We start from the raw sequence: 24,731 nt of genomic DNA, 5'->3' as shown, positions 1-24,731 counted from the left end.
ACACGGCTCAGCAGACAGTATCACACAGGATAGGATTAGATACACGGCTCAGCAGTCAGTATCACACAGGATAGGATTAGATACACGGCTCAGCAGACAGTATCACACAGGATAGGATTAGATACACAGCTCAGCAGACAGTATCACACAGGAGAGGATTAGATACACGGCTCAGCAGACAGTATCACACAGGATAGGATTAGATACACGGCTCAGCAGACAGTATCACACAGGAGAGGATGAGATACACGGCTCGGTATCGCCCAGGATTAGATACCCTGGCATCTCCTGCAGGGGGCGCTCCTCTCCTCTGTGGCTCCCGGTGGCGGCTCCGGCGGGGGAGGAGCTCGGGGACCGGCAGGATGGATCACACCGGGGCCGCGGATGCTCCGCTCGCTTTTCTCCCTTCTTCGCTGCGGACTTGCTCGGTGCCGCGGATGATGGGGGTGGTCGTCCTGAGACATCGGGACCCCTGAGGCTCCTCGGTGTGGACGGCTATGCGGAGCTCCCGGGGCGGCCATGGAGAAAGCGGCGCCCGGAGTGTCGGGGCTCGGAGTGTCGGGGCTCGGAGTGTCGGGGCTCGGCTGGAGCTCGGCGGCGCTGCCCCTGGATGTGATCGTCAGTAAATTCCGGCTGCCGACACTGGTGAAACTGGGAAAAGGTAAAGCACGAGCGGTGGCGGGATGATGGGAGAGTAGTCCGGGATCATTGCAGCCTGTAATCAATGGATGATATCGTGCGATCGTCCAGTGATCGATGTGTGACCTGACGAATACTCCGCAGTCTGCCTCTGATCGGCCCACAATCGCAGCAGGTGCAGGTCCCGATTTATGACTCAATGTGGCGTCTCCAGGGTCCAACAGCTCAATACTGGGGGCGTCCTGCCCTGACCCGACTGGCAGGGAAAGGGGTCACCGACTCTCCATCACCCAGCGGTTCACTGATCGGTGCTGTGTATAGTCAGAGGGAGCAGGGACCCCCGGGCCTGACACCTGGGGGAGCAGGGACCCCCGACCTGACACCTGGGGGAGCAGGGACCCCCGGGCCTGACACCTGGAAGAGCAGGGACTCCTGGGCCTGACACCTGGGGGAGCAGGGACCCCCGGGCCTGACACCTGGGGGAGCAGTGACCCCCGGGCCTGACACCTGGAAGAGCAGGGACTCCTGGGCCTGACACCTGGGGGAGCAGGGACCCCCGGGCCTGACACCTGGGGGAGCAGGGACCCCCGGGCCTGACACCTGGGGGAGCAGGGACCCCCGGGCCTGACACCTGGGGGAGCAGGGACCCCCGGGCCTGACACCTGGGGGAGCAGAGACCCACGGGCCTGACACCTGGGGGAGCAGGGACCCCCGGGCCTGACACCTGGGGGAGCAGGGACCCCCGGGCCTGACACCTGGGGGAGCAGGGACCCCCGGGCCTGACACCTGGGGGAGCAGGGACCCCCGGGCCTGACACCTGGGGGAGCAGAGACCCACGGGCCTGACAACTGGAAGAGCAGGGACCCCCGGGCCTGACACCTGGGGGAAAATCACATCCTCCTCAGTACAGGTAATTATAATCAGTAAGGAAATGAACACTCAGAGCACCGAACTCCCTGCTCTCCCCGTCCCTGCACTCACTGCTCTCTCTTTCCCTGCTCTCCCCGTCCCTGCGCTCACTGCTGCTCTTTTTCCCTGCGCTCACTGCTGCTCTCTCTTTCCCTGCGCTCACTGCTGCTCTCTCTTTCCCTGCGCTCACTGCTGCTCTCTCTTTCCCTGCGCTCACTGCTGCTCTCTCTTTCCCTGCGCTCACTGCTGCTCTCTCTTTCCCTGCGCTCACTGCTGCTCTCTCTTTCCCTGCGCTCACTGCTGCTCTCTCTTTCCCTGCGCTCACTGCTGCTCTCTCTTTCCCTGCGCTCACTGCTGCTCTCTCTTTCCCTGCTTTCACTGCTGCTCTCTCTTTCCCTGCGCTCACTCTGCTCTCACTCTCCCTGCTCTCCCTGCTCTCCCTGCTCTCCCTGCTCTCCCTGCTCTCCCTGCTCTCACTCTCCCTGCTCTCCCTGCTCTCACTCTCCCTGCTCTCGCTCTCCCTGCACTCCCTGCTCTCACTCTCCCTGCTCTCACTCTCCCTGCTCTCACTCTCCCTGCTCTCACTCTCCCTGCTCTCACTCTCCCTGCTCTCACTCTCCCTGCTCTCTCTGCTCTCTCTGCTCTCACTCTCCCTGCTCTCTCTGCTCTCACTCTCCCTACTCTCTCTGCTCTCACTCTCCCTACTCTCCCTGCTCTCCCTGCTCGCACTCTCCCTGCTCGCACTCTCCCTGCTCGCACTCTCCCTGCTCGCACTCTCCCTGCGCTCTCTGCTCTCACTCTCCCTGCGCTCTCTGCTCTCACTCTCCCTGCTCTCACTCTCCCTGCTCTCACTCTCCCTGCTCTCACTCTCCCTGCTCTCACTCTCCCTGCTCTCACTCTCCCTGCTCTCACTCTCCCTGCTCTCCCTGCTCTCACTCTCTCTGCTCTCACTCTCCCTGCACTCTATGCTCTCACTCTCCCTGCACTCTATGCTCTCACTCTCCCTGCGCTCTCTGCTCTCACTCTCCCTGCGCTCTCTGCTCTCACTCTCCCTGCGCTCTCTGCTCTCACTCTCCCTGCGCTCTCTGCTCTCACTCTCCCTGCGCTCCCTGCTCTCACTCTCCCTGCTCTCACTCTCCCTGCTCTCACTCTCCCTGCTCTCACTCTCCCTGCTCTCACTCTCCCTGCTCTCACTCTCCCTGCTCTCACTCTCCCTGCTCTCCCTACTCTCACTCTCCCTGCTCTCACTCTCCCTGCGCTCTCTGCTCTCACCCTCCATGCGCTCTCTGCTCTCACTCTCCCTGCACTCTCTGCTCGCGCTCCCTGCTCTCACTCTCCCTGCTCTCACTCTCCCTGCTCTCACTCTCCCTGCTCTCACTCTCCCTGCTCTCACTCTCCCTGCTCTCACTCTCCCTGCTCTCACTCTCCCTGCTCTCACGCTCTCTGCTCTCACTCTCTCTGCTCTCACTCTCCCTGCTTTCCTTGCTCTCACTCTCCCTGCTGTCACTCTCCCTGCTGTCACTCTCCCTGCTGTCACTCTCCCTGCTGTCACTCTCCCTGCTCTCACTCTCTCTGCTCTCTCTCTCTCTGCTCTCTCTCTCTCTGCTCTCACTCTCTCTGCTCTCACTCTCTCTGCTCTCACTCTCCCTGCTCTCTCTCCCTGCTCTCACTCTCTCTTCTCTCACTCTTCCTCTCTCTGCTCTCACTCTCCCTGCTCTCACTCTCCCTGCTCTCACTCTCCCTGCTCTCACTCTCCCTGCTCTCACTCTCTCTCCCTGCGCTCTCTGCTCTCACTCTCCCTGCGCTCTCTGCTCTCACTCTCCCTGCGCTCTCTGCTCTCACTCTCCCTGCTCTCACTCTCCCTGCTCTCACTCTCCCTGCTCTCACTCTCCCTGCGCTCCCTGCTCTCACTCTCTCTGCTCTCACTCTCCCTGCACTCTATGCTCTCACTCTCCCTGCACTCTCTGCTCTCACTCTCCCTGCGCTCTCTGCTCTCACTCTCCCTGCGCTCTCTGCTCTCACTCTCCCTGCGCTCTCTGCTCTCACTCTCCCTGCGCTCTCTGCTCTCACTCTCCCTGCGCTCTCTGCTCTCACTCTCCCTGCGCTCTCTGCTCTCACTCTCCCTGCGCTCTCTGCTCTCACTCTCCCTGCGCTCTCTGCTCTCACTCTCCCTGCTCTCACTCTCCCTGCTCTCACTCTCTCTGCTCTCACTCTCTCTGCTCTCACTCTCTCTGCTCTCACTCTCTCTGCTCTCACTCTCTCTGCTCTCACTCTCTCTGCTCTCACTCTCCCTGCTCTCCCTACTCTCACTCTCCCTGCTCTCACCCTCCATGCGCTCTCTGCTCTCACTCTCCCTGCACTCTCTGCTCGCGCTCCCTGCTCTCACTCTCCCTGCTCTCACTCTCCCTGCTCTCACTCTCCCTGCTCTCACTCTCCCTGCTCTCACTCTCCCTGCTCTCACACTCTCTGCTCTCACTCTCTCTGCTCTCACTGTCCCTGCTTTACTTGCTCTCACTCTCCCTGCTCTCACTCTCCCTGCTCTCACTCTCCCTGCTCTCACTCTCCCTGCTCTCACTCTCCCTGCTCTCACTCTCTCTGCTCTCTCTGCTCTCACTCTCTCTGCTCTCACTCTCCCTGCTCTCACTCTCCCTGCTCTCACTCTCCCTGCTCTCACTCTCCCTGCTCTCTCTCCCTGCTCTCACTCTCCCTGCTCTCTCTGCTCTCACTCTCTCTTCTCTCACTCTCCCTCTCTCTGCTCTCACTCTACCTGCTCTCACACTCTCTGCTCTCACTCTCTCTGCTCTCACTGTCCCTGCTTTACTTGCTCTCACTCTCCCTGCTCTCACTCTCCCTGCTCTCACTCTCCCTGCTCTCACTCTCCCTGCTCTCACTCTCCCTGCTCTCACTCTCTCTGCTCTCTCTGCTCTCACTCTCCCTGCTCTCACTCTCCCTGCTCTCACTCTCCCTGCTCTCACTCTCCCTGCTCTCACTCTCCCTGCTCTCACTCTCCCTGCTCTCACTCTCCCTGCTCTCACTCTCCCTGCTCTCACTCTCCCTGCTCTCACTCTCCCTGCTCTCTCTGCTCTCACTCTCTCTTCTCTCACTCTCCCTCTCTCTGCTCTCACTCTACCTGCTCTCTCTGCTCTCACTCTCTCTGCTCTCACTCTCCCTGCTCTCACTTTCCCTGCTCTCCTTGCTCTCACTCTCTCTGCTCTCACTCTCTCTGCTCTCACTCTCTCTGCTCTCACTCTCTCTGCTCTCACTCTCCCTGCTCTCCCTGCTCTCTGCTCTCACTCTCCCTGCTCTCTGCTCTCACTCTCCCTGCTCTCTGCTCTCACTCTCCCTGCTCTCTCTGCTCTCACTCTCCCTGCTCTCTCTGCTCTCACTCTCCCTGCTCTCACTCTCCCTGCTCTCACTCTCCCTGCTCTCACTCTCCCTGCTCTCCTTGCTCTCACTCTCCCTGCTCTCACTCTCTCTCCCTGCGCTCTCTGCTCTCACTCTCCCTGCTCTCACTCTCCCTGCTCTCACTCTCCCTGCTCTCACTCTCCCTGCTCTCACTCTCCCTGCTCTCACTCTCCCTGCTCTCACTCTCCCTGCTCTCTCTGCTCTCACTCTCCCTGCTCTCCCTGCTCTCACTCTCCCTGCTCTCACTCTCCCTGCTCTCACTCTCCCTGCTCTCACTCTCCCTGCTCTCACTCTCCCTGCTCTCTCTCCCTGCTCTCACTCTCTGCTCTCACTCTCTCTGCTCTCACTCTCCCTGCTCTCACTCTCCCTGCTCTCACTCTCCCTGCTCTCACTCTCCCTGCTCTCACTCTCCCTGCTCTCACTCTCCCTGCTCTCACTCTCTCTGCTGTCACTCTCCCTGCTGTCACTCTCTCTGCTGTCACTCTCCCTGCTGTCACTCTCCCTGCTCTCACTCTCCCTGCTCTCACTCTCCCTGCTCTCGCTCTCCCTGCTCTCACTCTCCCTGCTCTCCCTGCTGTCACTCTCCCTGCTGTCACTCTCCCTGCTGTCACTCTCCCTGCTGTCACTCTCCCTGCTGTCACTCTCCCTGCTGTCACTCTCCCTGCTCTCTCTCCATGCGCTCTCTGCTCTCACTCTCTCTGCTCTCACTCTCCCTGCTCTCACTCTCCCTGCTCTCCCTGCTCTCACTCTCCCTGCTCTCTGCTCTCACTCTCCCTGCTCTCTCTGCTCTCACTCTCTCTGCTCTCTCTGCTCTCACTCTCTCTGCTCTCACTCTCTCTGCTCTCACTCTCTCTGCTGTCACTCTCCCTGCTCTCACGCTCCCTGCTCTCACGCTCCCTGCTCTCACGCTCTCTGCTCTCACTCTCTCTGCTCTCACTCTCTCTGCTCTCACTCTCTCTGCTCTCACTCTCTCTGCTCTCACTCTCCCTGCTCTCCCTGCTCTCCTTGCTCTCCCTGCTCTCCTTGCTCTCCCTGCTCTCCTTGCTCTCCCTGCTCTCCCTGCTCTCCCTGCTCTCACGCTCCCTGCTCTCACGCTCCCTGCTCTCACGCTCCCTGCTCTCACGCTCCCTGCTCTCACGCTCCCTGCTCTCACTCTCTCACTCTCCCTGCTCTCTCTGCTCTCACTCTCCCTGCTCTCTCTGCTCTCACTCTCTCTGCTCTCACTCTCTCTGCTCTCACTCTCTCTGCTCTCACTCTCTCTGCTCTCACTCTCTCTGCTCTCACTCTCTCTGCTCTCCCTGCACTCTCTGCTCTCACTCTCCCTGCTCTCACTCTCCCTGCTCTCACTCTCCCTGCTCTCACTCTCCCTGCTCTCACTCTCCCTGCTCTCACGCTCCCTGCTCTCACTCTCCCTGCTCTCACTCTCTCTGCTCTCACTCTCCCTGCTCTCTCTGCTCTCACTCTCCCTGCTCTCACTCTCCCTGCTCTCACTCTCTCTGCTCTCACTCTCTCTGCTCTCACTCTCTCTGCTCTCACTCTCTCTGCTCTCACTCTCCCTGCTCTCCCTGCTCTCACTCTCTCTGCTCTCCCTGCTTTCCTTGCTCTCACTCTCCCTGCTCTCACTCTCCCTGCTCTCACTCTCCCTGCTCTCACTCTCCCTGCTCTCACTCTCCCTGCTCTCACTCTCCCTGCTCTCACTCTCCCTGCTCTCACTCTCCCTGCTCTCACTCTCCCTGCTCTCTCTGCTCTCACTCTCTCTGCTCTCACTCTCCCTGCTCTCCCTGCTCTCACTCTCTCTGCTCTCCCTGCTTTCCTTGCTCTCACTCTCCCTGCTCTCACTCTCCCTGCTCTCACTCTCCCTGCTCTCACTCTCTCTTCTCTCCCTGCTCTCACTCTCCCTGCTCTCACTCTCCCTGCTCTCACTCTCCCTGCTCTCACTCTCCCTGCTCTCTCTGCTCTCACTCTCTCTGCTCTCACTCTCTCTGCTCTCACTCTCTCTGCTCTCACTCTCTCTGCTCTCACTCTCTCTGCTCTCACTCTCCCTGCTCTCCCTGCTCTCTGCTCTCACTCTCCCTGCTCTCTGCTCTCACTCTCCCTGCTCTCTGCTCTCACTCTCCTTGCTCTCTGCTCTCACTCTCCCTGCTCTCTCTGCTCTCACTCTCTCTGCTCTCACTCTCCCTGCTCTCACTCTCCCTGCTCTCACTCTCCCTGCTCTCACTCTCCCTGCTCTCACTCTCCCTGCTCTCACTCTCCCTGCTCTCACTCTCCCTGCTCTCACTCTCCCTGCTCTCTCTCCCTGCTCTCCCTGCTGTCACTCTCCCTGCTGTCACTCTCCCTGCTGTCACTCTCCCTGCTGTCACTCTCCCTGCTCTCACTCTCTCTGCTCTCCCTGCTCTTACTCTCCCTGCTCTTACTCTCCCTGCTCTTACTCTCCCTGCTCTTACTCTCCCTGCTCTTACTCTCCCTGCTCTCACTCTCCCTGCTCTCACTCTCCCTGCTCTCACTCTCCCTGCTTTCACTCTCCCTGCTTTCACTCTCTCTGCTCTCACTCTCCCTGCTTTCACTCTCTCTGCTCTCTCTCCATGCGCTCTCAGCTCTCACTCTCTCTGCTCTCACTCTCCCTGCTCTCCCTGCTCTCACTCTCCCTGCTCTCCCTGCTCTCACTCTCCCTGCTCTCTTCTCTCACTCTCCCTGCTCTCACTCTCCCTGCTCTCACTCTCTCTGCTCTCACTCTCTCTGCTCTCACTCTCTCTGCTCCCTGCTCTCACGCTCCCTGCTCTCACGCTCCCTGCTCTCACTCTCTCTGCTCTCACTCTCTCTGCTCTCACTCTCCCTGCTCTCACTCTCCCTGCTCTCCCTGCTCTCACTCTCTCTGCTCTCCCTGCTCTCCTTGCTCTCACGCTCCCTGCTCTCACGCTCCCTGCTCTCACGCTCCCTGCTCTCACTCTCTCTGCTCTCACTCTCTCTGCTCTCACTCTCTCTGCTCTCACTCTCTCTGCTCTCACTCTCTCTGCTCTCACTCAACCTGCTCTCACTCTCCCTGCTCTCTCTGCTCTCACTCTCTCTGCTCTCACTCTCCCTGCTCTCACTCTCCCTGCTCTCACTCTCCCTGCTCTCACTCTCCCTGCTCTCACGCTCCCTGCTCTCACGCTCCCTGCTCTCACGCTCCCTGCTCTCACTCTCCCTGCTCTCTCTCCCTGCTCTCACTCTCTCTGCTCTCACTCTCCCTGCTCTCTCTGCTCTCACTCTCTCTGCTCTCACTCTCTCTGCTCTCACTCAACCTGCTCTCACTCTCCCTGCTCTCTCTGCTCTCACTCTCTCTGCTCTCACTCTCCCTGCTCTCACTCTCCCTGCTCTCACTCTCCCTGCTCTCACTCTCCCTGCTCTCACTCTCCCTGCTCTCACTCTCCCTGCTCTCACTCTCCCTGCTCTCACTCTCACTCTCTCTGCTCTCACTCTCTCTGCTCTCACTCTCCCTGCTCTCACTCTCCCTGCTCTCACTCTCCCTGCTCTCACTCTCCCTGCTCTCACTCTCTCTGCTCTCACTCTCCCTGCTCTCTCTGCTCTCACTCTCTCTGCTCTCACTCTCTCTGCTCTCACTCTCTCTGCTCTCACTCTCCCTGCTCTCACTCTCTCTGCTCTCCCTGCTCTCCTTGCGCTCACGCTCCCTCCTCTCACGCTCCCTGCTCTCACTTTCTCTGCTCTCACTCTCTCTGCTCTCACTCTCTCTGCTCTCACTCTCTCTGCTCTCACTCTCCCTGCTCTCACTCTCCCTGCTCTCACTCTCCCTGCTCTCACTCTCCCTGCTCTCACTCTCTCTGCTCTCACTCTCTCTGCTCTCACGCTCTCTGCTCTCACGCTCTCTGCTCTCACTCTCTCTGCTCTCACTCTCCCTGCTCTCACTCTCTCTGCTCTCACTCTCTCTGCTCTCACGCTCTCTGCTCTCACGCTCCCTGCTCTCACTCTCTCTGCTCTCACTCTCTCTGCTCTCACTCTCCCTGCTCTCACTCTCCCTGCTCTCACTCTCCCTGCTCTCACTCTCTCTGCTCTCACTCTCTCTGCTCTCACTCTCTCTGCTCTCACTCTCTCTGCTCTCACTCTCCCTGCTCTCACTCTCCCTGCTCTCACGCTCTCTGCTCTCACGCTCTCTGCTCTCACTCTCCCTGCTCTCACTCTCCCTGCTCTCACTCTCCCTGCTCTCACTCTCCCTGCTCTCACTCTCCCTGCTCTCACTCTCCCTGCTCTCACTCTCTCTGCTCTCACTCTCTCTGCTCTCACTCTCTCTGCTCTCACTCTCCCTGCTCTCACTCTCCCTGCTCTCACTCTCTCTGCTCTCACTCTCTCTGCTCTCACTCTCCCTGCTCTCACTCTCCCTGCTCTCACTCTCCCTGCTCTCACTCTCCCTGCTCTCACTCTCCCTGCTCTCACTCTCCCTGCTCTCACTCTCCCTGCTCTCACTCTCCCTGCTCTCACTCTCCCTGCTCTCACTCTCTCTGCTCTCACTCTCTCTGCTCTCACTCTCTCTGCTCTCACTCTCTCTGCTCTCACTCTCTCTGCTCTCACTCTCTCTGCTCTCACTCTCTCTGCTCTCACTCTCCCTGCTCTCACTCTCCCTGCTCTCACTCTCCCTGCTCTCACTCTCCCTGCTCTCACTCTCCCTGCTCGGGCCACACATGGTGGTGTGGGGGGTCCTGTGCTGGGGCTGCACATGGTGGGATTCTCCCCTCCCCCACATCATTGCTGGACCCTTCTTTGTGGTGATTACTGCCCCCTGTTGGACATGTTCTGCAAGGTTTTGTCGTCATAGTGTCTCAGTGCGTCCAAGTCCCGGCTGGGTCACCTCAGAGGGGTGGAGCGGGGGTCTCTGGTGGAGAATCAGGTCTGCGGACCCCCTGTGGGCCGGTGCTGGTCCTCGGTGCCCGCTCCTATGGTGCCGCCTCATTAGCATGCAGGAGCAGCGAGCAGCTGGCATCACTGGCATTATCCCCACACACAGGAGCCCTGTTCCCGCTGCCCCTCCTCCCAAACCCTTTATCCTCTGCCCCAGCCCCCCTGCACCCGCTCAGCCTGGGAATGGGGGGATATTAACCCCTGGAGGTCCGAAACCAGTCCGCAATATGACAAGCAACATCTCCACCAAACCTCACACGATGGGAATGTAGTACTCTGCTTCTCTGATAGCGTATCACGGGATTAGATACACAGCTCAGCAGACAGTATCACACAGGATTAGATACACAGCTCAGCAGACGGTATCACACAGGATTAGATACGCAGCTCAGCAGACGGTATCACTGGGTACAATAGTAACAAACCCTCAGCTGTGAGAAGTTCTGGGTCTGCATGAGATTCATTCGCTGTCAGTCGGCAGAGGGGGGGATGGAGTCTGATTCCATCGTCTGTAGATCCTGAATCCTCTCCCTCTGATCCTATCCTCCTCCGCTCTCCAGGGTGCTGAGCAGCCGGGACATGAGCCGCCAACATCCTGGGAGTAGTAGTCCTCCAACAGCTGGAGGGACAGGAGGCGTAGACACTGATGAGCCCCCCAGGACCACGTTCTACAGATTAACCCCTTAGGCCACGGCCCCACTATCAGTATTTGGTCAGTATTCGGTCAGTATTTGTTCTCAGGAGTGGGTGATAAATGCAGAATTGGTGACTTGTTTCTATTATACCTTTTCTCTGATTGTTCCTCATCTGGTTTTGACTCCAACTCCTGAGAAAAAATACTGACCGAATACTGACCAAATACTGATAGTGGGGCCGTGATCTTATACAGGGATTATACTGAGGATTGAGTTCCTATGATGAGGTGTTCTGCTCAGCATGGAGGGAGCAGAACTATGAATGCAGCTCTGGATGTGACTAGAGTACAGGTCAATATGTGAAGTGCAGCTCTTCTTGGCGGCCAGTGTCGGCTGCTCTGAGGACTGGGGGGCCGGGATGTGCTGTGCAGGGACAGGAACCACATGGGAATCTTCCCCAACATTGGAGGCGCCAGCTGCCCGCACAGATGGCACTTATCTGCTCCAAGGGGCACAGAGCTGACATCATCACTTCCGAATCCAGAGTCAATTCAGATTGTTATATTGAAGGGGGTAGTGCCAGGAGGCGGGGAATAATGCCAAGAGGAGGGAAGGGTGACAGTGACAGGAGGAGTAGAGGGGGGAAATGACCTGATGAGTGAGCAGTGCCAGAAGGAGTAAGAGTAAAGGTGGGCAGTGACAGGAGGAGGGAAGGGGGGCAGTGACTGGAGGAGGGGGCAGTGACTGGAGTAGGGAAGGGGGGTAGTGCCAGGAGGAGGGAAGGGAGCAGTGACCGGAGGAGTGGGCAGTGACCGGAGGAGGGAAGGGCGGGCAGTGACCGGAGGAGGTAAAGAGGAGCAGTGACAGGAGGAGTAAAAGGGGTCGTGACAGGAGGAGTGGGCAGTGACAGAAGGAGGGAAGGGGGGCAGTGACAGGAGGAGTAAAAGGGGCCCTGACAGGAGGAGTGGGCAGTGACAGAAGTAGGGAAGGGGGGCAGTGACAGGAGGACGGCTCCTGATGGGAACATTAGTGCTATGTCTGGAGTGATTCCAGGTGTGGGGTGATGGCAGCTCCTTATTACAGATCTGGACATGAAGGGTCTGTGCTGATCTCCAGGCAGGTGCTCGCCGGATGTTGCAAAACTACAACTCCCAGCATGCCCTGGCCACCTCAGGATAAGTGTGAGAAAAACTGTCACTAGGACCAGAGGACGCCCCTACATCCACAAAAACAGGCCAGCAGAGGGTTAACTTACCTCCTATGCTTCTCTCTGTTGTTATTATTATTATTATTATTATTATTATTGTTTATTATTATAGCGCCATTTATTCCATGGCGCTTCACATGTGATAGGGGTATAATACAAGAACAATTACAATAATCTTACCAAAACGAGTCAGTGACTGGAACAGGAGCAGAGGACCCTGCCCGCGAGGGCTCACAGTCTACAAGGGATGGGTGAGGATACAGCATTTTAGCCCACTACAGAGTGAGTATTGTCATCTGTTGTAGGATACTTATGTCCAAGTCTCCGCCCCCGCCCCTGCCCTGACAGCCCCGCCCCTGCCCTGACAGCCCCGCCCCCGCCCTGACAGCCCCGCCCCTGCCCTGACAGCCCCACCCTGTCAGCCCCCGCTTAGTGAGTTGCACTTGCAGCCTGTCCCCATCCTCACTGTGCAGGATGCCGTCACTCAGGTCACACGGGGACAGGTCAATAGAAAAGCAGAAATGCATTTTCCTGTCGATCCCGGGAAGTCTGTGCCCCCCAGACCCATTACTGGTCAGTCACTGGTGCGCACTCTTATTAGGTTAGTGGTTTGCGCTGAGGAGGGGGCCGCTAATGTGCTCAAGGGGGCGATTACTGGAAGCACCGAAGCTGCGGCTGGGGGGCGATCGGGCTGAGCAGTTTATATATCCCATATTAAAAGGGAAAACTATCCTGGAAAATGGGGCATTAGTATCAGCAGCACAAGTCCCTTCTGTCCTGAGGGTTTGTTACTTTGTATCAGTGCAGTCAGATGTGTCACTGCTGGAGTTCAGGCTCAGGAGGATTGTCCAGACTGAACACGATTGTAACAAACTCTAACAGACGTTTCTATGGTTACTGACAGACAATTGTAAACATTCCAGAAGTTGTTACATTTTATTGACAAATAGATATAATTTCTGTGACACCTCAATATTCTCAGTGCTGCCCCTTATTCTCCACACTTCTGCCCCTTATTCTCCACACTTCTGCCCCTTATTCCTCCACACTTCTGCCCCTTATTCTCCACACTTCTGCCCCTTATTCTCCACACTTCTGCCACTTATTCCTCCACACTTCTGCCCCTTATTCTCCACACTTCTGCCCCTTATTCTCCACACTTCTGCCCCTTATTCCTCCACACTTCTGCCCCTTATTCTCCACACTTCTGCCCCTTATTCTCCACACTTCTGCCCCTTATTCCTCCACACTTCTGCCCCTTATTCTCCACACTTCTGCCCCTTATTCTCCACACTTCTGCCCCTTATTCTCCACACTTCTGCCCCTTATTCCTCCACACTTCTGCCCCTTATTCCTCCACACTTCTGCCCCTTATTCCTCCACACTTCTGCCCCTTATTCCTCCACACTTCTGCCCCTTATTCCTCCACACTTCTGCCCCTTATTCTCCACACTTCTGCCCCTTATTCTCCACACTTCTGCCCCCTTATTCCTCCACACTCCTGCCCCTTATTCTCCACACTTCTGCCCTTTATTCCTCCACGCTTCTGCCCCTTATTCTCCACACTTCTGCCCCTTATTCTCCACACTTCTGCCCCCTTATTCCTCCACACTTCTGCCCCTTATTCTCCACACTTCTGCCCCTTATTCTCCACACTTCTGCCCCTTATTCCTCCACACTTCTGCCCCTTATTCCTCCACACTTCTGCCCCTTATTCCTCCACACTTCTGCCCCTTATTCCTCCACACTTCTGCCCCTTATTCCTCCACACTTCTGCCCCTTATTCTCCACACTTCTGCCCCTTATTCCTCCACACTTCTGCCCCTTATTCCTCCACACTTCTGCCCCTTATTCCTCCACACTTCTGCCCCTTATTCCTCCACACTTCTGCCCCTTATTCCTCCACACTTCTGCCCCTTATTCCTCCACACTTCTGCCCCTTATTCCTCCACACTTCTGCCCCTTATTCCTCCACACTTCTGCCCCTTATTCCTCCACACTTCTGCCCCTTATTCCTCCACACTTCTGCCCCTTATTCCTCCACACTTCTGCCCCTTATTCCTCCACACTTCTGCCCCTTATTCCTCCACACTTCTGCCCCTTATTCCTCCACACTTCTGCCCCTTATTCCTCCACACTCCTGCCCCCTTATTCCTCCACACTTCTGCCCCTTATTCCTCCACACTTCTGCCCCTTATTCCTCCACACTTCTGCCCCTTATTCCTCCACACTTCTGCCCCTTATTCCTCCACACTTCTGCCCCCTTATTCCTCCACACTTCTGCCCCCTTATTCCTCCACACTTCTGCCCCCTTATTCCTCCACACTTCTGCCCCTTATTCCTCCACACTTCTGCCCCTTATTCCTCCACACTTCTGCCCCTTATTCCTCCACACTTCTGCCCCTTATTCCTCCACACTTCTGCCCCCTTATTCCTCCACACTTCTGCCCCCTTATTCCTCCACACTTCTGCCCCTTATTCCTCCACACTTCTGCCCCTTATTCCTCCACACTTCTGCCCCTTATTCCTCCACACTTCTGCCCCTTATTCCTCCTCATTTCTGCCTCTTATTCCTCCACACTCCTGCCCCTTATTCTCCACACTTCTGCCCCTTATTCCTCCACACTTCTGCCCCTTATTCTCCACACTTCTGCCCCTCATTCTGATGGCCGCCCGTTCTTGTCTCATCAGAGCTCGGAGTTATCCCACTTTCTGGGTTTTGTTTGTTGCTGTTTGAGGACTTACTGCTGGTTCTCACTGGGATCTGGGGGTTCCCGGCAGTGGACACAAAATGTCAATGTTTTGTTCTCTGAGCCACTTAGTGATCACTTTTGCCTTGTGACCTTGTCACCATCATATGGGGGGAAAAGCATCGTCACCCTATTGTCCGGGATGATGGAAAAAGTTGTTTTTTGGGAGGTTTAGTTCCACAGTGCCCCCATAATAACAGTGATATCCACAGTGCTCCCATAATAACAGTGATATCCACAGTGCTCCCATAATAACAGTGACATCCACAGTGCCCCCATAATAACAGTGATATCCACAGTGCCCCCATAATAACAGTGATATCCACAGTGCTCCCATAATAACAGTGATATCCACAGTGCTCCCATAATAACAGTGACATCCACAGTGCCCCCATAATAACAGTGATATCCACAGTGCCCCCATAATAACAGTGACATCCACAGTGCTCCCATAATAACAGTGATATCCACAGTGCTCCCATAATAACAGTGATATCCACAGTGCTCCCATAATAACAGTGATATCCACAGTGCCCCCATAATAACAGTGACATCCACAGTGCTCCCATAATAACAGTGATATCCACAGTGCTCCCATAATAACAGTGATATCCACAGTGCTCCCATAATAACAGTGATATCCACAGTGCCCCCATAATAACAGTGACATCCACAGTGCTCCCATAATAACAGTGATATCCACAGTGCTCCCATAATAACAGCGACATCCACAGTGCCTCCATAATAACAGTGATATCCACAGTGCCCCCATAATAACAGTGATATCCACAGTGCTCCCATAATAACAGCGACATCCACAGTGCTCCCATAATAACAGTGATATCCACAGTGCCCCCATAATAACAGTGATATCCACAGTGCTCCCATAATAACAGTGACATCCACAGTGCTCCCATAATAACAGTGACATCCACAGTGCTCCCATAATAACAGTGACATCCACAGTGCCCCCATAATAACAGTGATATCCACAGTGCTCCCCATAATAACAGTGACATCCACAGTGCTCCCATAATAACAGTGATGTCCACAGTGCTCCCATAATAACAGTGACATCCACAGTGCTCCCATAATAACAGTGACATCCACAGTGCTCCCATAATAACAGTGATATCCACAGTGCCCCCATAATAACAGTGATATCCACAGTGCTCCCATAATAACAGTGACATCCACAGTGCTCCCATAATAACAGTGACATCCACAGTGCCCCCATAATAACAGTGATATCCACAGTGCTCCCATAATAACAGTGATATCCACAGTGCTCCCATAATAACAGTGACATCCACAGTGCTCCCATAATAACAGTGACATCCACAGTGCTCCCATAATAACAGTGACATCCACAGTGCCCCCATAATAACAGTGACATCCACAGTGCTCCCATAATAACAGTGACATCCACAGTGCTCCCATAATAACAGCGACATCCACAGTGCCCCCATAATAACAGTGACATCCACAGTGCTCCCATAATAACAGTGACATCCACAGTGCCCCCATAATAACAGTGATATCCACAGTGCCCCCATAATAACAGTGACATCCACAGTGCTCCCATAATAACAGTGATATCCACAGTGCTCCCATAATAACAGTGACATCCACAGTGCCCCCATAATAACAGCGATATCCACAGTGCCCCCATAATAACAGCGATATCCACAGTGCCCCCATAATAACAGCGACATCCACAGTGCCCCCATAATAACAGTGATATCCACAGTGCCCCCATAATAACAGTGATATCCACAGTGCCCCCATAATAACAGTGACATCCACAGTGCTCCCATAATAACAGTGATATCCACAGTGCTCCCATAATAACAGTGATATCCACAGTGCTCCCATAATAACAGTGACATCCACAGTGCCCCCATAATAACAGTGATATCCACAGTGCTCCCATAATAACAGTGATATCCACAGTGCTCCCATAATAACAGTGACATCCACAGTGCTCCCATAATAACAGTGATGTCCACAGTGCTCCCATAATAACAGTGACATCCACAGTGCCCCCATAATAACAGTGACATCCACAGTGCTCCCATAATAACAGTGACATCCACAGTGCCCCCATAATAACAGTGATATCCACAGTGCTCCCATAATAACAGTGACATCCACAGTGCTCCCATAATAACAGTGATATCCACAGTGCCCCCATAATAACAGTGATATCCACAGTGCTCCCATAATAACAGTGATATCCACAGTGCTCCCATAATAACAGTGATGTCCACAGTGCTCCCATAATAACAGTGACATCCACAGTGCCCCCATAATAACAGTGACATCCACAGTGCTCCCATAATAACAGTGACATCCACAGTGCCCCCATAATAACAGTGATATCCACAGTGCTCCCATAATAACAGTGACATCCACAGTGCTCCCATAATAACAGTGATATCCACAGTGCCCCCATAATAACAGTGATATCCACAGTGCTCCCATAATAACAGTGACATCCACAGTGCCCCCATAATAACAGTGATATCCACAGTGCCCCCATAATAACAGTGATATCCACAGTGCTCCCATAATAACAGTGACATCCACAGTGCCCCCATAATAACAGTGATATCCACAGTGCTCCCATAATAACAGTGATATCCACAGTGCCCCCATAATAACAGTGACATCCACAGTGCCCCCATAATAACAGTGATATCCACAGTGCCCCCATAATAACAGTGATATCCACAGTGCTCCCATAATAACAGTGACATTCACAGTGCTCCCATAATAACAGTGACATCCACAGTGCCCCCATAATAACAGTGATATTCACAGTGCCCCCATAATAACAGTGATATCCACAGTGCCCCCATAATAACAGTGATATCCACAGTGCTCCCATAATAACAGCGACATCCACAGTGCCCCCATAATAACAGTGATATCCACAGTGCTCCCATAATAACAGTGACATCCACAGTGCTCCCATAATAACAGTGACATCCACAGTGCCCCCATAATAACAGTGATATCCACAGTGCTCCCATAATAACAGTGATATCCACAGTGCCCCCATAATAACAGTGACATCCACAGTGCTCCCATAATAACAGTGATATCCACAGTGCCCCCATAATAACAGTGACATCCACAGTGCTCCCATAATAACAGTGATATCCACAGTGCTCCCATAATAACAGTGACATCCACAGTGCCCCCATAATAACAGTGATATCCACAGTGCCCCCATAATAACAGTGACATCCACAGTGCCCCCATAATAACAGTGACATCCACAGTGCTTCCATAGTTACAGTGATATCCACAGTGCCCCCACAGGAGTGTACATAGGAGCTGACACTCTTGTGGGGGCTGATCCCAGCTCTGACCTACTTCTCCTGTGACTTTGCTCAGCAGTAATTACAGCCCTGACACCTTCCTGACAACTCAGCGTTAACTCCATAATTACAGCTTCCCGCAGAGCCGCTGCTGATCATTGCTTTATATATCCGCCCGGATCACAGGAATAGCGGAGCCCGAAATAAACCGGATCACAGGAATAGCAGAGCCCAACAGAAACCGGATCACAGGAATAGCAGAGCCCAACAGAAACCGGATCACAGGAATAGCAGAGCCCAACAGAAACCCGGATCACAGGAAAAGCAGAGCCCGACAGAAACCCGGATCACAGGAACAGCAGAGCCCGAAATAAACCGGATCACAGGAACAGCAGAGCCCGAAATAAACCGGATCACAGGAATAGCAGAGCCCGACAGAAACCCGGATCACAGGAATAGCAGAGCCCAACAGAAACCCGGATCACAGGAATAGCAGAGCCCAACAGAAACCCGGATCACAGGAATAGCAGAGCCCGACATAAACCCGGATCACAGGAATAGCAGAGCCCAACAGAAACCCGGATCACAGGAATAGCAGAGCCCGACATAAACCCGGATCACAGGAATAGCAGAGCCCAACAGAAACCCGGATCACAGGAATAGCAGAGCCCAACAGAAACCCGGATCACAGGAATAGCAGAGCCCAACAGAAACCCGGAACACAGGAAAAGCAGAGCCCAACAGAAACCCGGATCACAGGAATATCAGAGCCCGACAGAAACCTGGATCACAGGAATAGCAGAGCCCAACACAAAGCCGGATCACAGGAATAGCAGAGCCCGACACAAAGCCGGATCACAGGAATAACAGAGCCCGACTCAAAGCCGGATCACAGGAATAACAGAGCCCAACACAAAGCCGGATCACAGGAATAGCAGAGCCCGACACAAAGCCGGATCACAGGAATAACAGAGCCCGACACAAAGCCGGATCACAGGAATAACAGAGCCCGACACAAAGCCGGATCACAGGAATAGCAGAGCCCGACACAAAGCCGGATCACAGGAATAGCAGAGCCCGACACAAAGCCGGATCACAGGAATAGCAGAGCCCGACACAAAGCCGGATCACAGGAATAGCAGAGCCCGACATAAACCGGATCACAGGAATAGCAGAGCCCGACACAAACCTGGATCACAGGAATAGCAGAGCCCGACACAAAGCCGGATCACAGGAATAGCGGAGCCCGACACAAACCTGTATCACAGGAATAGCGGAGCCCGACACAAACCTGTATCACAGGAATAGCGGAGCCCGACATAAACCGGATCACAGGAATTTCAGAGCCAGACACAAACCTGGATCACAGGAATAGCAGAGCCCGACACAAACCTGGATCACAGGAATAGCAGAGCCCGACATAAACCCGGATCACAGGAAAAGCAGAGCTCGACATAAACCGAATCACAGGAATAGCGGAGCCCGACATAAACCGAATCACAGGAATAGCGGAGCCCGACATAAACCGGATCACAGGAATAGCAGAGCCCGACATAAACCCGGATCACAGGAATAGCGGAGCCCGACATAAACCGGATCACAGGAATAGCGGAGCCCGACATAAACCGAATCACAGGAATAGCGGAGCCCGACATAAACCGGATCACAGGAATAGCGGAGCCCGACATAAACCCGGATCACAGGAATAGCAGAGCCCGACACAAACCTGGATCACAGGAATAGCAGAGCCCGACATAAACCCGGATCACAGGAAAAGCAGAGCTCGACATAAACCTGAATCACAGGAATAGCGGAGCCCGACATAAACCGGATCACAGGAATAGCAGAGCTCGACATAAACCGAATCACAGGAATAGCGGAGCCCAACACAAACCCGGATCACAGGAATAGCGGAGCCCGACATAAACTGGATCACAGGGAAAGCAGAGCCCGAAATAAACCGGACCACAGGAATAGCAGAGCCCGACATAAGCCCGGATCACAGAAATAGCAGAGCCCGACATAAACCCGGATCACAGGAATAGCAGAGCCCGACATAAACCCGGATCACAGGAATAGCGGAGCCTGACATAAACCGGATCACAGGAAAAGCAGAGCCCGACACAAAGCCGGATCACAGGAATAACAGAGCCCGACACAAAGCCAGATCACAGGAATAGCGGAGCAACAGCCGGACCCCACACACCTGACTGAACTCACTGGATACAGTTATTATAGAGGTAAATGCATTTAAAGTATACAGGGAGCTCCCCCTAGTGGTGGCTGCAGACAGGATCTTATCATGTATCTCTTTATACAGGGAGCTCCCCCTAGTGGTGGCTGCAGACAGGATCTTATCATGTATCTCTGTATACAGGGAGCTCCCCCTAGTGGTGGCTGCAGACGGAATCTTATCATGTATCTCTGTATACATGGAGCTCCCCCTAGTGGTGGCTGCAGACAGAATCTTATTATGTATCTCTATATACTGGGAGCTCCCCCTAGTGGTGGCTGCAGACAGAATCTTATGTATCTCTGTATACAGGGAGCTCCCCCTAGTGGTGGCTGCGGACAGAATCTTATCATGTATCTCTGTATACAGGGAGCTCCCCCTAGTGGTGGCTGCAGACAGGATCTTATCATGTATCTCTGTATACAGGGAGCTCCCCCTAGTGGTGGCTGCAGACAGGATCTTATCATGTATCTCTGTATACAGGGAGCTCCCCCTAGTGATGGCTGCAGACAGGATCTTATCATGTATCTCTGTATACAGGGAGCTCCCCCTAGTGGTGGCTGCAGACAGGATCTTATCATGTATCTCTGTATACAGGGAGCTCCCCCTAGTGGTGGCTGCAGACAGGATCTTATCATGTATCTCTGTATACAGGAAGCTCCCCCTAGTGGTGGCTGCAGACAGGATCTTATCATGTATCTCTGTATACAGGGAGCTCCCCCTAGTGGTGGCTGCAGACAGGATCTTATCATGTATCTCTGTATACAGGGAGCTTCCCCTAGCGGTGGCTGCAGACAGGATCTTATCATGTATCTCTGTACACAGAGAGCTCCCCCTGGTGGTGGCTGCAGACAGAATCTTATCATGTATCTCTGTATACAGGGAGCTCCCCCTAGTGGTGGCTGCAGACAGGATCTTATCATGTATCTCTCTATACAGGGAGCTCCCCCTAGTGTTGGAGAACTACTTTACATATTGGATGCCGCACTGTTGGGATCTGGTGATAAGTCTCCTCTATGCAGAACAGTTCATGAGAATAGATCAGTCGGTGCTTTGATAATTTAGTGAGCACATCACTGTGTAATTACTGTGGCCGGGCGTGGGGGGCGCAGTATAGGGGCAGCATCTTTCTGCCCATTGTTGCTGTGGAGCTATATTATGGGGTCGGTGCCAGCGGTTATCGGTTCTTCCTGCTGTCGTATTGAGCGGTTATTTTTGGCGCGGTCACAGCGGGGGCGGTGGATCGTTCTTCCTCCTCGGGGTAACGACTTCCGATATGGATCAATCAATGGATATAAGCGTCATCCAGAGCAGATGATGGCGACCCGCTGCCTCCGCGTCATCACAGATAATCACAGCTGAGGGTCTGTTACACTGTATCTCCTGCAGGTGGGATTCCTCTATGTATGGAGTCTTGGACACATTCCCTGCCCTGATACATTGTATCCAGCCCGGACAGTCCTCTGTGGCCCTGATACTTTGTTGCAATGTATGAGTGCAGGTCAAATGTCTGTAATCCAGAGCGGATACCACTGTAACAAACCCTCAGCTGTGAGCAGAATTAGGTCAGTAATGACTGTAGTCCCTGGATGTAGATAAAATGGAGAACATGCAGAACAATCCTAACACTCAGTGCAGGGGAAAGCTGCAGAATTTCAGAAAGCCTCAATGTGTTCTGCAGCAGCTGCGTGCAGCACGTGGTCGCCGTCGCAGCGGTGCATGATGGGAGCAGTTGTCCATGTTGGAGGATGTGCATGTGCCCCTCCCCCATGTGGTCGGCCGGCTGCGCTGCCTGGCGCGGTGACGCCGGGTACAGCGGGCTCCGCTTGTTGCCATGGAGACTCTATGAAGTTGGTTTCGGGACTTTTTAGAAAAAAGAAAATCAATCGAAATAAAATCCAGCAAGGCTGAAACTAAAAGCGAGAGCGATAATCTGCAGAAATCCAGTCTGGCCCTGGGAAAGCTGGGTCAGTCTGCAGGAACAGAGGAATGAGCGACATCCATTCCTTCAAGTTTACAAAGTGCAAACGTCTACCCGCACTTCCGTTTTTTAACCCTTCAGACATTTCTTATCATCTGTTTCTGGGAAAGCTGGGTGACTCTAGTATGGCTGCCGCTCCTGGTACGCAGCTTTCCTTTGTTTGTCAGGACTCATTTGGTGTCCATATTGGTTGTCACCCGCCTTATCAGATTCCATTAATGCTGTGCAGATCGACAGGTGCATCGCACTAAATTACAATATCATCAAAGAGTTAATTTATTTCAGTTCTTCAATACAAAAAGTGAAACTCCTATATTATATAGAGTCATTACACACAGAGGGATCTATTATATAGAGTCATTACACACAGAGGGATCTATTATATAGAGTCATTACACGCAGAGGGATCTATTATATAGAGTCATTACACGCAGAGGGATCTATTATATAGAGTCATTACACACAGAGGGATCTATTATATAGAGTCATTACACACAGAGGGATCTATTATATAGAGTCATTACACACAGAGGGATCTATTATATAGAGTCATTACACACAGAGGCATCTATTATATAGAGTCATTACACACAGAGGGATCTATTATATAGAGTCATTACACACAGAGGGATCTATTATATAGAGTCATTACACAGAGAGGGATCTATTATATAGAGTCATTACACACAGAGGGATCTATTATATAGAGTCATTACACACAGAGGGATCTATTATATAGAGTCATTACACACAGAGGGATCTATTATATAGAGTCATTACACACAGGGATCTATTATATAGAGTCATTACACACAGAGGGATCTATTATATAGAGTCATTACACACAGAGGGATCTATTATATAGAGTCATTACACACAGGGGTCTATTCTATAGAGTCATTACACACAGAGGGATCTATTATATAGAGTCATTACACACAGAGGGATCTATTATATAGTCATTACACACAGAGGGATCTATTATATAGAGTCATTACACACAGAGGGATCTATTATATAGAGTCATTACACACAGAGGGATCTATTATATAGAGTCATTACACACAGAGGGATCTATTATACAGAGTCATTACACACAGAGGGATCTATTATATAGAGTCATTACACACAGAGGGATCTATTATATACAGTCATTACACACAGAGGGATCTATTATATAGAGTCATTACACGCAGAGGGATCTATTATATAGAGTCATTACACACAGAGGGATCTATTATATAGAGTCATTACACACAGAGGCATCTATTATATAGAGTCATTACACGCAGAGGGATCTATTCTATAGAGTCATTACACACAGAGGGATCTATTATATAGAGTCATTACACGCAGAGGGATCTATTATATAGAGTCATTACACACAGAGGGATCTATTATATAGAGTCATTACACACAGAGGGATCTATTATATAGAGTACACGCAGAGGGATCTATTATATAGAGTCATTACACGCAGAGGGATCTATTATATAGAGTCATTACACGCAGAGGGATCTATTATATAGAGTCATTACACGCAGAGGGATCTATTATATAGAGTCATTACACGCAGAGGGATCTATTATATAGAGTCATTACACACAGAGGCATCTATTATATAGAGTCATTACACACAGAGGGCTCTATTATATAGAGTCATTACACACAGAGGCATCTATTATATAGAGCCATTACACGCAGAGGGATCTATTCTATAGAGTCATTACACGCAGAGGGATCTATTATATAGAGTCATTACACGCAGAGGGATCTATTATATAGAGTCATTACACACAGAGGGATCTATTATATAGAGTCATTACACACAGAGGGATCTATTATATAGAGTCATTACACGCAGAGGGATCTATTATATAGAGTCATTACACGCAGAGGGATCTATTATATAGAGTCATTACACGCAGAGGGATCTATTATATAGAGTCATTACACACAGAGGCATCTATTATATAGAGTCATTACACACAGAGGGCTCTATTATATAGAGTCATTACACACAGAGGCATCTGTTATATAGAGCCATTACACGCAGAGCGATCTATTATATAGAGTCATTACACGCAGAGGGATCTATTATATAGAGTCATTACACGCAGAGGGATCTATTATATAGAGTCATTACACGCAGAGGGATCTATTATATAGAGTCATTACACGCAGAGGGATCTATTATATAGAGTCATTACACACAGAGGGATCTATTATATAGAGCCATTACACGCAGAGGGATCTATTATATAGAGTCCTTACACACAGAGGGATCTATTATATAGAGTCCTTACACGCAGAGGGATCTTTTATATAGAGTCATTACACACAGAGTGATCTATTATATAGAGTCATTACACACAGAGTGATCTATTATATAGAGTCATTACACACAGAGGGATCTATTATATAGAGCCATTACACACAGAGGGATCTATTATATAGAGCCATTACACACAGAGGGATCTATTATATAGAGCCATTACACACAGAGGGATCTATTATATAGAGTCATTACACACAGAGGGATCTATTATATAGAGTCATTACACACAGAGGGATCTATTATATAGAGTCATTACACACAGAGGGATCTATTATATAGAGTCATTACAGAGTGATCTATTATATAGAGTCATTACACACAGAGGGATCTATTATATAGAGTCATTGCACACAGAGGGATCTATTATATAGAGTCATTACACACAGAGGGATCTATTATATAGAGTCATTACACGCAG

General features: G+C 52.3%; 1 protein-coding gene across 2 annotated transcripts in view; it reads left to right on the top strand.

The window, feature by feature from the left end:
- Positions 1-299: 299 nt before the first annotated feature.
- Positions 300-24,731, top strand: part of GAREM2 (GRB2 associated regulator of MAPK1 subtype 2) — a 133,995-nt gene continuing 109,563 nt past the window's right edge. For both annotated transcript variants that reach the window (XM_073673784.1, XM_073673783.1), the window contains exon 1: positions 300-661. In XM_073673784.1, the coding sequence (XP_073529885.1) occupies positions 520-661 (142 nt within the window). In that variant the 5' untranslated portion in view covers positions 300-519. The remainder of the gene's footprint in view (positions 662-24,731) is intronic.

This window comes from Phyllobates terribilis, unplaced genomic scaffold (genome assembly GCF_046119375.1).
Source record: "Phyllobates terribilis strain yellow unplaced genomic scaffold, ASM4611937v1 Scaffold_3__8_contigs__length_932513732, whole genome shotgun sequence".
NCBI lineage: Eukaryota > Metazoa > Chordata > Amphibia > Anura > Dendrobatidae > Phyllobates > Phyllobates terribilis.
Note: the sequence above shows the minus strand (reverse complement) of the source record. Positions and strands in the feature narration are given on the sequence as shown.